The 17,245-nt window shown below is 40.8% G+C and overlaps 3 protein-coding genes and 1 long non-coding RNA gene across 4 annotated transcripts; 2 read left to right on the plus strand and 2 right to left on the minus strand.

Annotated features, from left to right (window-relative positions):
• Window positions 1-1,712: 1,712 nt before the first annotated feature.
• Window positions 1,713-7,240, minus strand: drg2 (developmentally regulated GTP binding protein 2). The gene is made up of 14 exons (XM_062532594.1): window positions 7,168-7,240; window positions 6,799-6,898; window positions 6,503-6,663; window positions 6,302-6,391; window positions 6,134-6,194; window positions 5,887-5,977; window positions 4,815-4,887; window positions 4,556-4,646; window positions 4,263-4,360; window positions 4,002-4,078; window positions 3,524-3,612; window positions 2,822-2,880; window positions 2,620-2,673; window positions 1,713-2,527 (listed from the first exon to the last, which is right to left on the minus strand). Exons 2-14 carry the CDS (start codon window positions 6,860-6,862, stop codon window positions 2,441-2,443), a joined length of 1,095 nt encoding a protein of 364 aa, XP_062388578.1. The 5' UTR covers window positions 6,863-6,898; window positions 7,168-7,240; the 3' UTR covers window positions 1,713-2,440.
• A 62-nt stretch (window positions 7,241-7,302) lies between these two features.
• gfer (growth factor, augmenter of liver regeneration (ERV1 homolog, S. cerevisiae)) lies at window positions 7,303-10,118 on the plus strand. The gene is made up of 3 exons (XM_062532602.1): window positions 7,303-7,695; window positions 8,761-8,975; window positions 9,669-10,118. Exons 1-3 carry the CDS (start codon window positions 7,489-7,491, stop codon window positions 9,829-9,831), a joined length of 585 nt encoding a protein of 194 aa, XP_062388586.1. The 5' UTR covers window positions 7,303-7,488; the 3' UTR covers window positions 9,832-10,118.
• Window positions 10,119-10,748: 630 nt separating this feature from the next.
• On the plus strand, window positions 10,749-15,798 carry syngr3a (synaptogyrin 3a). The gene is made up of 4 exons (XM_062532601.1): window positions 10,749-10,923; window positions 12,708-12,942; window positions 13,698-13,843; window positions 15,592-15,798. Exons 1-4 carry the CDS (start codon window positions 10,822-10,824, stop codon window positions 15,796-15,798), a joined length of 690 nt encoding a protein of 229 aa, XP_062388585.1. The 5' UTR covers window positions 10,749-10,821.
• Window positions 12,186-15,768, minus strand: LOC134077174 (uncharacterized). Its single transcript, XR_009938666.1, has 3 exons — window positions 15,522-15,768; window positions 13,551-13,851; window positions 12,186-12,963 (listed from the first exon to the last, which is right to left on the minus strand). It is a non-coding gene; the product is annotated as an uncharacterized LOC134077174 (long non-coding RNA).
• Window positions 15,799-17,245: the final 1,447 nt, after the last annotated feature.

The raw sequence follows: 17,245 nt of genomic DNA on the forward strand, positions 1-17,245 counted from the left end.
CTCTATCAGAGCATCAACTACATGTATGGTGGCTCCCATATCATGAGTTGTACTGTATCTTGTGTTAAGCGCTGAGAGGTGTGCTAAGGATAACCACATAAAAAGCAATACATTCAGAATACAGCATGGCACAACACTGCACAGATTTTAGCTTGCACTTATCAGCAATTTCCAAGGCAGACAACTGTATTATAAATGTAGGAAGCTATGGATAGTCATATTCTCCTGTCTTTCATAGCCTATAGTATGTCCTATCTTAAACACATAATAATCTTCCATGTCAATCCATCCACAATACACAATAGTTGGTAAACTCCTCTTTGTTGTCAAAATAAAACAAACTATGACAACAAATAGGCTAGTGCATCTCTTTAACAGTCAATAGCGCACACGAGGCCTATCTTCCCCCACCACACACACACACACGGGGCATGGGCCATATGGGCCTAGCATCGAGTGTCATGCCTCGGCCTACAATCGAGGATAGTGTTGTGGGCATTAACTGATCTTACCTTAGTAACCCCTCTCCCTTCAGTTCACTTTCGTCATAACATCACGGGCGTCCCATCAGGTAATTCCAAAGCAATGCCTCTCCATTGTGCCCAGTCGGCAAGAAAGCACACGCACACTAACACCTCAGAATTAACAGCGAGTCCATGCAGGGAAAGCACCAAGGCCAACAAACTGTGACAGTTTCCCGGAGGCTCGCGACTCCCAAACTCCACACTTGCCCAGCGGGTTGTAAAGCCCGAGTGGCTTCGAATACATTTTTAATGAGGCCTATTATGCTTGTTTTCTCTTCCTGAATAGAAGCGGCAGCTCCAGGTTTCAAATGAGTACCGTTAGAGGGGTGGCAGTTTGGCATCTTGTGTGCATTAAAGAGGAGACACTCTTTAAAAGTGTCGGGAGCTTAACCTGAGGAGCGTGATGTAACAGCCTAGCAGAGACTGGCGTGGGCTGGGCTAGACTGCCAGTTTATGATTAATTTGAGGTGATTATAGAGTGGAGTTTATTAGATTGCATTCTAAGCCTCAAGTTCTCTTCCATAAAAAGTATTTTAATATGGGTTACCAGTAGGCCTATTAGAATATGTTCGGGACACAGAGGTGATGCAACGAATCTTTGTCACGAAGAACATCTCTCCAGTGAGGGATTAAATAAAGTCTTATCTTATTTTATCTTTTGAAGCTGTATGGAATAGTAATAGAAAGTCTATGGAACAAGAGTAGAATGCATTGTAACAGCAGAGAGGTAGGGGTAAGGGGGGCTACACTTGAATGCCATCCCATGCAACACAATCCAAATGCTGTAAGTCTTCCAGCTTTATTGGCCAGTTTATACAGTTTATTTGAAATGGTGCAGTAACATCAGCAAATAACCCAATACTCAAAAGGCCCTCAGGCTATTTACAGACTCCCAACACAGTTGGTTTGTAAGTTTGTAATGTAAATGGATGGATTATGAAAATTCAATGGAGTCCTGGCACACTCGTGGCATTCCAGGCAAGCCTTCGGGCCAGATTAGAGACCTACTTTAGTGAGCCGCTCAAACGGTCTCAAGCCAAGTGCGAGTAACACAGTGATCACAGGGCTTCTGTGACAAACCTCACATCCTCTGAACACACACATTCGAAAGGAGGTAACCCAACTGATCTGAGAAACAAGAACGTGGAGCTGCTTTTCTTTACCAAAAAAAATAATTTTTCAAATACAGACACTTGCTTTCATGTTTATTGACACTTGAGAAAATCAGTCAGGTGCTCCTGCTGTATGCCGACTGCATGGTTTTAAAATACAACGGGTACCGCATCATATAATGTGTCAATTTAGTGTGTAGAGCATCTCAAGGAACTGACCTTCTGTGTGTGCAGGTCTGACATCCTATCTACATAGAACGCAGCAATGGTCTTCCTTGTGCTTTGCAAAAATGGACATTTGTATACATATACCTGCATAACTGTAAGTGTATTGCACTATGATGCACATGACAGTTACATTAGAGAACATCTTCAAAACACTTTCCTGTGCACCAGAAGAGCAAAGCAGCATATTACACATGGATCTGAATGCTTTTGAGAGGTGCCATAATTTACCACCTTGGATTACTTATTATCAGTCTTTGTAGATAATAAATCAAGTCGTAGTATAGAGTCATGTCAACATGGTAGAAACAGGTACAGTCGAGACAAATTAACTTTTACAATCAGAGAACCAAATTAGGTGAAATTTATTTTTTACAGTCCTTTTGTCAACACATTGCATGTGTCAATACTTATATTTCTTTTGCTTTTCTCACCTGTTCAGATATGCCCAGTATCTGACCTCTTAGATCTTAATCACAAAACCTGAACTGTCGACAGAGCCTATTACACAGCTCAAGAGTATTTCCGTTAGAGTCCTCGACAGCGGGAGTTTCTTGTGGAGAGTTGAGAAGTAAATGTTTATTTCTTCACAATCTGGATGACATCCTCATGCTCCATGATGTGAGTCAGACCCACCCTTTGCGGACTGTACTTTGTGCTCGTTCCCTGAAAGTACAAAAAATATTGTTAAAGGTTGCGTTAAAATTTTTTTTTTAAATAAACTACAACCTACGAAGAATACAGAGAAAATAACTTACCCACACCAAGGCATACTTGAACTGGCTGGCTAAAGTTCTGTGAATTCGGTGACACTGCAAGACAAATAATAATAATGATAAGAGTGAACCAGCCAACAACTTGCCTTTATCGTCGAAAACTAACAAAAACAATGTTCTTTGGGTTGTGTTGGTAATTTTTTAAAACTTTTTTTCATTTTATTTTAGAGTAGAACAGACGTACCACATATTCTACTGACGCCCCTCTTCTCATGATGATGGGATCTCCGAAATCGGGCCGTTCTGAAATAAGACAGGAAATTAAATTTTACATGTTTTATAGGTAATATAAGGGGCAATTTACAAGCCAGAAGAATTGCTTTGGACCCTAGCCTGGGTGCCAGCCGAACTTTTCAGCCCGCAACATTTGAGGTGGGAAGTTGGGTCTGGCATTGCCCCATTGTGGCGCAACTGTACTCAAACCAGAACTGTTTGGACAAATCAAATTGTCAGGGTGGGCTTTACATGATGATGGACGGATGATCAACAGTAACGTAATTAACCATGTCACCAAAGAGCGCTTGGGTTGAATTGGTTTACAACAAAGATTTTTGAGTGTGGCAATGTCTGGCTAGAAAAACACTCCCTAATGTTTTTCTCTGACATTTGACAACAGTCTTTCTTTATAGCATAAGCTACATCAAACTTACAATGTTCGATTATGCAACACAATGACTCAGCCAACAGCACATGTTCATGGACTTCCTGTAAGCATAACAAGGCAGTATACCTCCTCTCAAACAGAAGCTGTTCTATCTCTCCTATCTCTACAGATTTAGAATGGGAGGTCATAAAAGTCACTGCAGTGTGATGATCCGGTGCCCCACTGCTTTTCTCCGTGTAGTGTAATAATAGGGCTGGATAAGTGTAATCAAGACAGTTATACCTCCCCTCTTCTTGGTGTACAAGCAGATAAGAGCCAGGTATTCCCACAGCTCTTCCAGGAGGTAGTCGAGATTCAGTTTCATACCACAGCTAGTAAAGACAAACAAAGACACACAAAAATCAACCACAAGAAATAATTCAACAATCAAACCCTGATTGGTCTTGCAATACTGGGAGTCAACTTGTTGTTTCATAACTGGATAGATGACAAGATAACTAATATAACATGCATGTTCCAAGATCATGAGATTAATTTGTCACTTGCATATTTGCAGAAACAAAAAGGAGTGAAATAAGGGATTGTGACAGCAACTCTACACTATGCAAAGGGGGGAAAGTAGAAAAAGAGAAAAAAGGGGGGGGGGGAAGTGTATCAAACGAGTAAGGGGGCTTTTACAATGTTTAGACTTTGTCGGCACTTACTACATGCCAAATGCGTCTTGTTTGGTATATCACGAGAGTACGCTTTGAGGAATTACCTGATGACTACACTATTTGGTCTGCGAGCCAATCGGTCCACCTCCTCGATTGAGATCTGGTCCACTTTGTTGTACACCTGTAAGCAATGAAAAACATTTAGTCAACATTTCACCTGTAGTAGACTATAGGCAACGGATTTCTCAGGTCCAGATCACCATCTTGAATTAATATTACTCAATCACACTTTGATTACATCCCATGGCAATTACAGTACATCTGATGGCAACGGGTTTGAAGACAGAGGCCGGGTTGATACTCACATACAAGCAAGGCATATAAACTCTGTTCCCCACGATGACATCGATAAACTCGTCTGGTGTGCAATCCTCTCTGAACAAAACCTCTGCGTTGAAGATTTCTACAGGAATGGTTAAGTTCAAGAACTATTTTCAGCCTCTAACGTGCAGTATAAGGCTGAAATGATAAGTAAGAACAAGATGCTTCTGTTCTTCTTAGATAGATAGATAGATAGATACTTTATTGATCCCCAAGGGGAAATTCAAGAATCAATGCACTCTGCTGAGTGAGCGGTCAGGCAATGGGTGAAGGATACTGTATTCATGCAAAATAAGCTGCACCAGCTTCTCGGAGCACTGTGTGAGAGGCAATGTTGAATTGAAGGACAGTCCACCACCTTTCTTGGGCTGAAAGAGGAATAAGATAAATGCAATGCATATAGAGCGTGAGTATTTCAGTGTGTGTGGGGAAGGGGGCAGAAAAATGGAAATAATTTCCCACATGAATATCATTTCTCCGGGGCAAATGTACTTAGTATTTGTGAATTAATGTCATGCATTAACAGAATGACGTACCTTGAAGTAAATATTTGGTTTTGAACAGTTTAGTCTAATGCCAACAGACTCCAACTCCTTTTCCAGCAGTTCCCTGGAATGGTAATGAGACAAGATCAAGAATGAGAAAACCAATCTCTAGAAAGGTTCAATCAAATACAATTTGAGGCTTTCAATACCTGACTTCATTATAAAACATCTGTTACGGTGGTGGAAGCTACCATAACCATAGCTGAATGTAACCCATGACTGCATTAAGTCGAAAGCAGCGTTCACACCAAGAACAATAACGATAACTATAACCAAAATGATAAAAGCATCCGAGATAAAAGCTCTCTTTGTGTTAATGAATGTGATGGCTAAAATATTATGGGTTCTGATCGGCTGTTAGCTTTTTATCGTTCTCAAAATCGCTCGGAAAGTGATCCCCAATGTCATCATTCTTCATGTCGTAATCGTTATAGTTTAAGTGTGAATGTTATCATTCACATGAACGAGAACGATATTTGCTTATCGTTATCGTTATAGTCATCATTCTTGGTGTGAACTGCCCTTAAGCCTGACCCTTTGGTCATGAGGCTGTAGCTCATGACTATTACCACCACCCGTGGCTAGTTTTCTCTACATGATCATAAATTGGGGAAGTGATGCAGACATTTGTGGTTGTGATTATGCCTAGTATTAGGGGACCTGCAGCCAGGAGAGTTAGACTCCTGGCACCATTAAGCAATAATCCCAGAGACACCATAGGTTCCAGTGATTTTAGAACAATGACGCGGAGAGGAGTGCCTAAAAGCCCCCTTTAACATCACCGGAACATATTGCCTTGTGAGGCTACCTACGATCGCCAATTTGTGGTACAGTAATGCTGAATGTGATGGGGTCAATGTGACTGGCAGCAGTGTTTTATAATGGAACGTGATATGAACACGATTTAGCCACTGATAATCAAAGAGTATAACAATCCGTTTTAGAAGGAATGGGTGAGGCACTGTGTGTATGTCATCATTTGATACCTCTGTTGTTGCTTTGTGAGTGAGCACTGCTTGACTGTGTTAACATAACGAAGATGAAACATGTAGTCGTTACCCACCTCTGGACATCCCCTTTTGTTGCATCCAGCATCATGATTACGACATCAGCTGTTCGAGCCACTGCAATGACTTGCCGACCTCTACCCTTACCTATCAGAACAAGACAGCCAACTTATGCCAACAGACTCTGATGACAGTGAGAGAAGAATGAATATCAAGAATAATTCTGTCTGTGTGTGTGTGTGTGTGTGTGTGTGTGTGTGTGTGTGTGTGGGTGGGTGTGTGTGTAATACTGAATGTACATACCCTGAGCAGCACCCTCAATGATTCCAGGCAAATCCAAGAGTTGTATGTTGGCACCTTTGTACTGATGAGACAAAAGAAATAGGATGAGCCTTGTTTGACAAATGCCAGCATTCGCTTAGAATATTTACTGGAAGGAGCAAGCACGAATGAAAAGTCCATAAGTCCTACCGAAATTACACCTGGGATGCACGTCAATGTGGTGAACTCATATGACGCAGCTTCGCTTTCAGTTGATGTCATTAAGCTAAGGAAAGTGGACTGAAAAAGAACATTTACATTGAGTGTTATATTCACTTCCAGTACATTCACAATGACCACACTGATCACCTCAATGATATATTACATGGTCACAATGACAGGCTGACTTACCTTACCCACGGATGGAAACCCAATCAGCGCTACCCTGGCATCGCCAGATTTCATTACATCAAAGCCTTCACCCTTGGCTCCAGCAGATTTCGAGGGTTCCAAAAGCTGAGCTCTGTATTTGGCCAACTTGGCCTTCAATAATCCTAGATGGTACTCGGTAGCTGCAGAAAAGAAAATTTCAGCCGGTGAAAAGACATGCAACAGTCTGGGGCATATTCTGTTTGAAACGCCTAGTCGGTTTTCACAATACCATATGTTTCAGTTCCAAGTAAAACTCATATTTCAGTTGTACTTACCTTTATTTTTTTGAGTCCGGCCGATTTCTCTCTCGATTTCCGCTATTTTCTCGAGTATCCCCATGATTGCTGGATTCTAAAGATCTATTTTCTTAGATTCCTAAAAGATAAACATTCTGATTAGATGCAAGAAAATCGTTCCAGTACTGTTTTATACACAGCTAACGTTGACATAGCAAGTTGAGATGTGGCAGTGGTACATCAGCTAACGTTAACTTCGCTAACGCAAGTTAAACTACTTTTGGAAGATAACGTTCGTTAATTAGACAGAAAAAAGGTTTATAACAATCTATTCCAATTATTAAACGTGTATTGTACACTGAATCATTCAGCTAAACGATAACAAATTCAGAACATTGTATTATTTACACTTTCTGATCGAAGTCTGCAGCATGCCGAGAAAATGACATCACATGCCGGAAGTACACGGTCCGGTTTCAAAGGTTTCCGACAAGAAACAAGTGACATTTAGTTTTGTAAATGGTTCCTGGTAGGAAGGATACTGTTTTATGTCATTTCGTTTGCGCTCTATTTATTATATAGTTGTATGGTGAATGTGTAATAAAGTACACGTTATGACGAAAGACTCACAATTTCATAAGTCTTGGAATTATAGTAAGTTTCCTTCAAATAAATGAATACGCCCTTCAGATATTGTGAGGGCATCAATCCCACAATGCAAGAATAAACATGGCTGCGCCGTATGGCTCCAAATCATCTGCCGAAAATGCAGGAACTTTCCAAGGCTTTCCATTCAGTATGTCAGGTAGACCGGCTGATGATACTTCTGGTACGGAGCAAGTAAAGACGGGGGAGACAAAAAAGAAACCATGCAGAGCATGTACAGATTTTAAATCGTGGATGAAAACACAGAAGACACCGACTCCGACAGCACAGGTGAATAGGGTGCATTCCATTAACGTTACAAGTAGGTAGGCAATGAATTTCTTCACTGAGAAGTGATTCTGTAGTATAAAGTCAGTGAACATATGCGAGCAAAATGGATAATGTAACCGAGTAAGACTCTGTTGAGACCTTTTCTTGTATGATGTAACCTTATTGTTAAAGAGGCAACCCAGACAGCATAACCAACGTCACGCTACCTTGACCTGTCAAGTCATTGACAGTGGGCTTAATGCTTGCTAGCCAGCATAACAGTGTACACATTCTAGGTATAGCCTACTTACAGTAGCACATGCACGGTTACTGTAAGTAGCCCATATGAAAAGTGTTATGATTATATGATATAACAGACGCTTTTGTCAAAGGTGACAGACGCACAAAGCAACAAAAAAGCTACAGTATAGGCCTACAATAATTGAAAATGAACAGAATCGTTTTAAAATGTTGGTAAGTAGGCTAGGCTATAGGCTACATTAAGGAAAATACCAATGATAAACAATAATGTTAATAATGGGCAATAACCATGATCAATAGCCCAATGAAAATAAACAATTACCATAAAAGAACCAATTTGTTAAGTGTATGCTGATAAACAGAAAAGTCTCAAGTGCAACATTGGTAACATCACCCACATTTAACAAATTCTAAAGAATTATTAGTTTGGAAAATCCACACCCAAATCTAGAAAGATTTAGGGTCTGGCTAGGTGTATCGAAAATGGCAGCTTGAGGGCCAAGGTTCCAAGGGCACGACTAATGAGCATCATTAGTGATGGCCAGAGTGACTCGCAAATCAAATTGTGCTCTTGTGAGAACTCTGGATTTCCAGAGTAAAGAATTATGACAGTTTCCTAAGAAATCCCACCGAGCTTAATGTCAACATGCCCATGTTTATCACCATTTTGACATATAGGCCTAAGCAACCCTGTGGTATAGCTGGGTGTGTTGTGATTGTTAACTTTATATAGCCAATTAAGCTTATTGATAAATGCTGGGTGTTTATAGGCTACAGTAGGTCTACGTTAATATGCTTCTGAAATGTATGACCATCTTTCTGTAGGTGACAACGCCATCAGAGGGTGAGAGCGAAAAGCCAGTTGAGTGTCCAATGGACAGAGAGGAGCTGGGGAGATGCTCATGGTCCTTCCTGCACACAATGGCTGCCTACTATCCAGAGGCTCCAAGCTCCGGCCAGCAGAAAGACATGACACAATTCATCAACCTTTTCTCAAAGTTCTTCCCTTGTGATGAATGCGCTGAGGATTTGAGGGGAAGGTAATAAACCTTTAGGCTGAGATGTATGTGGAAGCTCATGTTAATATTGCACATTGAAGGCATACAGCCAGGGCCAAAGAGGGGGTAAAGTAGGGTTGGAAGATTGCAAAATTGCAATTTGATGGAATGCAACTAACAACAAAACGAACAAATCCAAAGCTTGCGCTTAATTGTGTGGCTAGCAACTTTGACCGATATAATTATTATTATTATTATTATTATTTTTAAATGTTGGCCTGTTGGTGATAAAGAGTAATGCTTATCAGTCAGAAGCAACACGCTCCACTTATCAGATGTGGCCTATCTCAAAGCTATATTTGGAAGTGATTCCTACATCATTTTCATCATTGGATTAGTAGACAGAGTATTCATATTTTGATGTTCTCTTAATTGATAATGCTTCATCAGGTTTTAAATGTATTATACAGTGCATTTTGAACCGAAGCTTGATTTGTAATGTAAATCATGCAAATCAAATCACAATATCAGTCAGAATAATTGCAATTAGATATTTTCCCCAGGTCCTTCAGCTGTAGTGTGCAGAGAAGCATCATAACTAGTCAAATCCCACTAAGTTGCAAAACAAAATGGAAAATAAGCATTCATTGAGACAGCTTTTCGTGGGAATATGGCTGTTTGACTGCTGTTGTGTACATTATTTTTATCCACACATTACCTCTCTTTTTTTAACAGGTTGAAAACAAACCAGCCCGATGCCAGCAACAGACACAACCTCTCGCAGTGGCTATGTGGTCTCCATAATCAAATTAATGTTAGGTTAGGCAAGCCAGAGTTTGACTGCTCCAAAGTAGATGAGCGATGGAAAGATGGGTGGAAGGATGGATCTTGTGATTGACACTCACAAACTGCAGGGAATGTGAAACATTGAGAATAATTATGGTAACTGTGAGACTTAAATGTTGTATTTACGTCTACAAATGAAACCAGAAGTGTATATTTTTTCAACGCTATGTGTATATTAAGATGTTTATTTGCCTTTTACAACCTTATGCAGAACATATGGTTTTACAAATGCAATGAGGGTCCAGGTCATCTCAGCACTTTCACTGATCTTGTCTGTTCTTTTCTGTGTGTTTTCTGCAAGGGACAAATAAAGTTCCACTTATGTGTATTATAATGGGACCATTTGTCTTTATTTGATTGATTGCCATGTTGAAACTGAATTCTGATTCAGCACACAATCAGCCTACTTTTCTATGGTTCTCTGGCACACTTGGGTAAAAAAATTCTATGTCTACTAAAACCAATTTGTGTGCTTAAAAAATATGTTCTAAATGCACACATTGCCAATAGAAGAAACTGCTGACTAAAATTCACCCAACATGCCCTTCAATGTTGGCATTATTCACAATGTATGTTTTTGAAAATTGTTTTCACTCAGCAAACCATTTACTCAGTTGTATGCTTTTGTTTTTCCATATAGGCCAGCACTGGACTGAAATGGGATTAACATAAAATAGGACATCTCTCTGTGTGATGCCATATTTGAATGTTTGTGAAATGATAGACCAAACAATGAGACAGAATTGCTGTATGATAGTCCCATAATGCATTATGTGCTGTTGCTGTCGCGCATGAATAACAGTGCTATTTGGAAAAAATCAGCAAAATATTTAATCCAGAACATTTTACTCCATTTCTGTAAGAAGAGAGCGAAATTGCTCCGACAGACCTACTCGCCAAGTGGTCAGTAGGGGTCGCTGAAGAGACCAGCATCGTGGGCTGTGTCTTGTACACGCCGCTGCCAGGCAGTGGGGTGTGTGCACAACAGATCCTACCTATCTGGAAACCAAAGGCTGGAGCCTGAAGAGCAGCGAGAGGAAAGATGGACGGAGTAGGCTCCTTTGGCGCTGGTAGAGCAGGGGCTGCCTTCGACCCTATTGCTTATGTCCAACAGCCGACGACAATCCTCAGAATAGTAGCCTGGGTAAGGTTGTTTTTTCCCATTATAGGGCGTATCTGTGATGTTTCATATATTTCGTGAGGTGAAGATGTGTGTAAGCCATATCGTTATTGATGGATGCTCTAAATTGAAATTGCACATCGCCAATAATGACTCTTGTGACGATATTCTGTTCCTTACGGCCTCTAGTTGTTTTCCTCTTGCATAATAGCGTAGTGAGGGGTTATACGATTCAATAATCTTAAGATTCATTTGATTTCCTCTGGCTAATTTTCTCTGATTAGCTCAGATTCGTCATGCTTATTTAGAATTTGATAGCCTACACATATTTATATTTTCCTTTGATGAAGGCTTATTTGGCCATTTTGGACCGTTTGGGTTTTAGGTTACCTTCGATATACCCTACAGCTCATAATGATTTTATTTAATTATACCACCTTAACAATACAGCAAATATGAAATATATTTTGAGATGTGTTATTTCAGTCGTATAACTCTATGATATCTCAACCATGTCCATAGCCTATGCAAAATCGTGACAGTGTCGTTATTTCTTTATTGTTATTTTCTGCATGAAATTGGTTTGCTGGAAGCTTACATCAGGAGTAAAGAAGGGCACAATCCCCGCCTATCCGACCCCCCTACCATCTTCAGTAATGTCAGTATAAAAGCTCCCATTAGTTGCGCGTCCCTTGTGTGCAACCCACGACAAGAAATTGCAGAATGTAGCCTACCGATGCAACGTCTACATTCTTTGCATAACGCGTGTGTGTCTGATAGTGTGTCTATTAATATATTATTAGCCTATAGCCACAGCTCATGATACAAGCATTTCATGGGAGATGATGAATGGTATTTCTGTGAATAGTGGATGCGAATCTCCTCACTTGTTGATAGCCTACTCTACAACTGTTTCTATTGTTAGATATCAAAGGGCTTGCAAGCAATTGGGTATTCCAGTTATTTGTGGCCAAAAACAACGAGGTCAGAACCTCAAAGGCATTTATGCATTTTTAGCTCCAGCACAGTACAACTTATCAGGAGAACCAAGTCTTTCAGGACATGCCATCACAAATCTTTTGTAGGCCTATAGAGGCCTGTGTGGTGACTGTGGACTAATTTATTTCGGATTTGTGAAATGTAATATTTAGGGAATTAATGACCTGAAAAACTTGCCAGGTTATTTAGCCTTGAGTAAAGCCTTGATCCCCATGCATTCTTACAAACAGGAGTTGGTTTTACCTTATTGAAGTGCTGGCTTTCTGAGAAACGTATAGGGATAACTGTTTCATGCGCATACAATGTTTACTGATGTGGACAAGTTTTCTTTTAAACATAAAATGACTAACAATTTAGGAGTCGTATGCAGTTACTACTGAGCAGTTGTAGTTGCTGTCATTCTGTTTGAGGGGCCCATAAGCATCAGAGCACCAGCATGTTGGTGAACTATATGTTAAAAAAAACAAAAAACATAATCCCCCATTTGCAGATAACAGTTACAACATAATGGGCTGATGGCAGCTGAGATTTCTCCACTGATGCTGGCCTTTCATTGACACTTCTGATGACACTGCACATTCATGTGGATCCATCAAACTGTCCATCCATCAACCATGTCATGTGATCTCCATCTACCCCACGTCCCATCAGTCTCCTGATTCTCATGTCTAAATATTGATCTACTGTAGTGTTTGGTGCCATGTGAGACCTCGCATAATCAATTGGCCTACAGCACCATGGACTACACTGTTCTTCATAATATATTCACGCTCTACTCAAACCCAAATCGCCTTGCGTCGTCTTTGCAGATTTTTTCCATAGTCGTGTTTGGGTCCATTGTGAACGAGGGCTACATCAACATCGGGAGTGAGAGACTGTACTGCGTCTACAACAAGAACAACGATGCCTGCAACTTTGGGATCACCATCGGCCTCATAGCCTTCTTGGCATGCCTCTTCTTCGTCGCCTTGGACTTTAAGTTCCAGCAGATCAGCAGCATCAAAGACAGGAAGAAGGCAGTGATGCTTGAGATTGGTTTTTCAGGTAAAGCACCTCTCCCAAGACCTGTAGTCAGATACAAAAAAAAAAGAAGCAAAACTAGGTGAAGCAGAAGCTCACCGCTCAGTTAATCAGTACCACTGCTGTGAATGAACCACTGAAGAGAAACTGCTTCCGTGTCTGACTGTGTTTACCCTTAAGTTACACTTTTTTCCTGCCTCAGACTCTTCAGCTATTCCAGAATATGTTATATGTTAAGCATATGTACAAAACATGTCACCCTTATGATAGAACCGGGATGTTATGCATGAGGGGGGCTGGAGGGGCTTTAAAGGCTTCTTGAAATCAGTTCCTTTTGGCATGGTGGCTAATGCATTTGCTATTCTAATGGAAATGAATGTGCATGAGAGTGCACTCTGAATCAATCGAAAAACAGAACAGTAAACTGTAACTGAAATTATGTTAAACAGAGCTCTGGGCAAAACGAACACATAACTGTTAGATGGAAAAGGTTGTGCCTAAAATGTTGTGCTCACGGTCTTAAGTATACACCTGCCAAAGCAGACAGTTGTCCAGACAGTATACTTATTTTGAGATATTTCATAAGGCATATTGTGACTGAGTGAGTGTGAATAACCACCGGGCTGCCTTACCCATATCTAGAATCTGAGTCACAATAGACAATGGCTGACTGACTGCTTGACTGAAATTAGTTGCTATGCTGTCCTGCACTGTTGTTATGGACAGCAGTCGTTTTTCAATGCTGCGCTGGGCTGAACATGGCTGTTCCATGGTTACAGGTTTCTGGACATTCATGTGGTTTGTCAGCTTCTGCTTCCTGGCTAACCAGTGGAGTCGCACCACCCCAGATGAGTTGCCCTTGAACCAGGGGGCAGATGCTGCCCGTGCTGCCATTGCCTTCTCCTTCTTCTCCATTTTCACCTGGGTGAGCAGCTAAAAGTCAAAGAAATCTGTTTACTGACATAATACAGGGGTTTGAAAGTGAAACAGTACAACCTTAATTGTTAACTAAGTAACTTCCGTATTATCACTAATCATGAGGCATGTGAAACTTGATTGATTTGGTGTTTCTATTCTCTGGAAATGAAACTTGTGACCTTTATGGAGTTGGTTTCATATAATATGAATAGAAAATGTTTGCTGAATAACCTTAATGTTTAACTTCAACACAGATTTTATGTAGACTCGCTACAAATCCATATTGAGTGAAGTAAGACTTCCTAAGGCTAAGACAGCCAAACCCATTTCCGTACACTACTTATGAATTGGAGGAAACTAATGAATGAAAAGTGATTCCTTCAACTGCAGCTACTCTAGTCAAAAACAAACATCAAGCAGGAAAGAAAACCCAAAGTCTGCATTTTACACCCCTGCGAGCCACCGTAGCCTTCGCTCTCAGCTTATTTACATCCTGATGTTGTCTTTAGGCCTCAGGGTTCGGAAGGCAAGGCAAGGCGAGTACACAAAGACATGGACGACAGAAAAAGAGCCGTCCTCAGGCTAAGAATAATCCATTACATCATGACCCATCTTTGCCACATAGACCTGAACTACATTAGTGGGAAAATAGTGCTCCACATACTGGAGTCTGACACTGGGGAATGGAAGCAAACGCACAATAGCGCTACTCCAGTTTTTCTAGCGCGGCGGCTCAACAGAGATGGAAGGAAGGGGCTGAAGAGGTTAGGCTTATGAATGGGCTGCAGCTCCCCTGCTGTGTTTGCAGGCACAGTTAAGACTACACTTGTCTCAGGCAGATGAGGTTGGAGATATCTCCGAAGAGACAGTGTTACTGGTCGGAGGAAATGCAATACTGATTACTCATTAACACACACTTTCAGGCAGCCCTCGTGCTGTTTATAAATAACGTATTAACATTTTTTACTGATATCTCAACAAATGAGTGACCATGGTACTACTATGAAACCATTCAAATCAGAAATTTAGTCTGGAGATATCATTTGAAATCAAATGTGGCTGCTAAAATTGAAGAGGTGCACCAGGCTAAAGGATTTTAGAGATTAGAGAGTTTTTTATTTTTACAATCTGGTGTAGTGTAAAGATACAGGGTTTTCATGGAGAAATAATGATTGAATGTAGATGAAAGTTGATAGTATGTGTGTTTAGTTGGACACACGATACAGTGGCCTACACGCAACAGGAGTATACACAGTTGTAGACACAAGAGAAACTGGAGCTCCACCTTGGGTTTGTAAATGGGCATTTCAGCTTTTTCTTTGTTAAATTTAAACATACTGTAACTTGGGGTGAGACCGTATATCAATATTGTGTAACTGTAGATATCTGTTTCACGATAAAGCGTCCTCCATTTGATTTAGCACTCTCTACTACTTTATGGGATCTCATGAGGATGCTATCAAATGTATGGGCAAAACTTGAATACATAACAGAATACATAATTCCTATGTTTTTCTTTTTAGGTATATTTGTGGATGATATATTTTTTTTGCATTTCATTAAGTATCTCAGCATCGTTTTAATGTGATATTATTGTGGACAAAATGTTGTTAGGTACTCTTTGATTCTGCCTCCAAACCTAACATACAGAGAGACCTGATTCCACAAACCTGCTAGTTACAAACCTTAGAGCCACAGGAAATGTTGAGTGATATGTCAAAACGTCCACTACATGCCTTCTCTGTTCTTCACTAGGCTGGCTTGACGGTGAGAGCCGTGCAGAAGTTCCTTCTGGGCACTGATATGAGCCTCTTCACCACGGAACACTTGGACGGCAATGCTACTATCCAACCGTACCCCGCCGGCACAGTCCCCGGGCCCGAGACCACCGACACGTACCAGAGCCCCCCCTTCACCGAGAACCTGGACTCTACCGCCCCGTACCAGGTGCCCATCTACTAGAGGTGGAGCTCAGTGGCGTCAGAGTGGAGCAGGTCCAACCAAATGTGTCTGTGTTAAGGGGAGGTTTGGGTGAGCGTGCGGGTGGTTGGGGGTGGGGGTGGGGGGAATGGGCGGCTCACCCGCTCGCGGTGGTGTAACAGTGTTCATAGGTAGTGCTGTGCTGTGATCCTCTGTGCAGGTTTTTTTCGATCGTGGTGTCAACTTTCATCCTGATCTGTTTTAGGTAGTTCTGCGTTGCTATGCTAGGTGGTACCTGAAAATAAATATACACACACTGCGCATCCCACCCATAGGCAAAAAAGCCATCAAAGGGTCTCTCTTTCTTGACAGCATCAGACCTTAGGGCAAAGTGGAATTAAATTGACCTGGTATAAAAGGAAGTATATTTGATGTGTGATATAATGTTCTTTCAAGTGTTAATGCCTGTTGGTCTTGGGAGAGAATATTATTTGTGTTGCATGTATTAAAAACGTACACATGAAGTGCCATGCATCAGGACATCTTGAACTACTGGGTCACCATATGCTGCAGGCCACGTGCAATATACTTAAAATAGAGAATTATCAAACTGTCTGAAATCAGTCCTCAAATTAAAGATATTATATACATTTTAAAGAGTATGTTTACAAAAAGCTGCCAAACTGTCCAATTTTGTTGAAAATTATTATTATTTTTTTTTCCCGTGCGTGAGGAGTAGTCTTCCCAAAGGGCATTTTATTGGCCCCCGGATGCTACGGAGTAGACCATTGTGACGTGATGCAGGGTGATTCAGTGTCAACAGGTAGACATTGCAAGTTCAGTGTTGGGATTTTTATTTGTGCAGTCAATGTACTTTTGGTAGACCTGTGTAGAAACTGGGAGCTGCGATCTTTTTATTTTTATTTTTTCCTTTCTTGTCTGTGATGGTGGTCAGTGAACATGAGTGGTCAGTCCGATCTGGTGTTGACAGTAACACGTTTTGGGTCAAGAACTCAGTATTAAACAATGAGGTGTTGTAAACCAAGTATGGCGTAAGGGTTTAGCTGATGTACACTGAAAGGAACAGATTTGTTTTTCTCTGACACACTCAAGACTGCCTTCTGTTACCTTTTGTGCACTCCTGGGAAATGTGTAGTGACAAATATGAAGATGCATGCAGTATTTGAAACACATTTAACTTGTCCCTGCTCAATTCACGGCAGCAGAAATATCAAGAGGCTGATTAAGTGTCAGGAATATAGATCAGTCAGGCTAATTCACTATGATGCTTTAACACAGGATCCATTTTTAAGATCAATCCAGTGAATATAGTTGTTTGAGAAGAGACAAGTTGATCAGAAAAAAAACCTTCCTCAAAATAACTTCTTGCGTCCCTAAAAGATGAGATTTTGCAGATGGGTGTAACTAAGTTTCAAAGGCATTTGATAAATCATCCGTGCTTAGTCTAATAAGTGGTAGATCATCTCAA

This window comes from Sardina pilchardus, chromosome 3 (genome assembly GCF_963854185.1).
Source record: "Sardina pilchardus chromosome 3, fSarPil1.1, whole genome shotgun sequence".
Lineage (NCBI taxonomy): Eukaryota > Metazoa > Chordata > Actinopteri > Clupeiformes > Clupeidae > Sardina > Sardina pilchardus.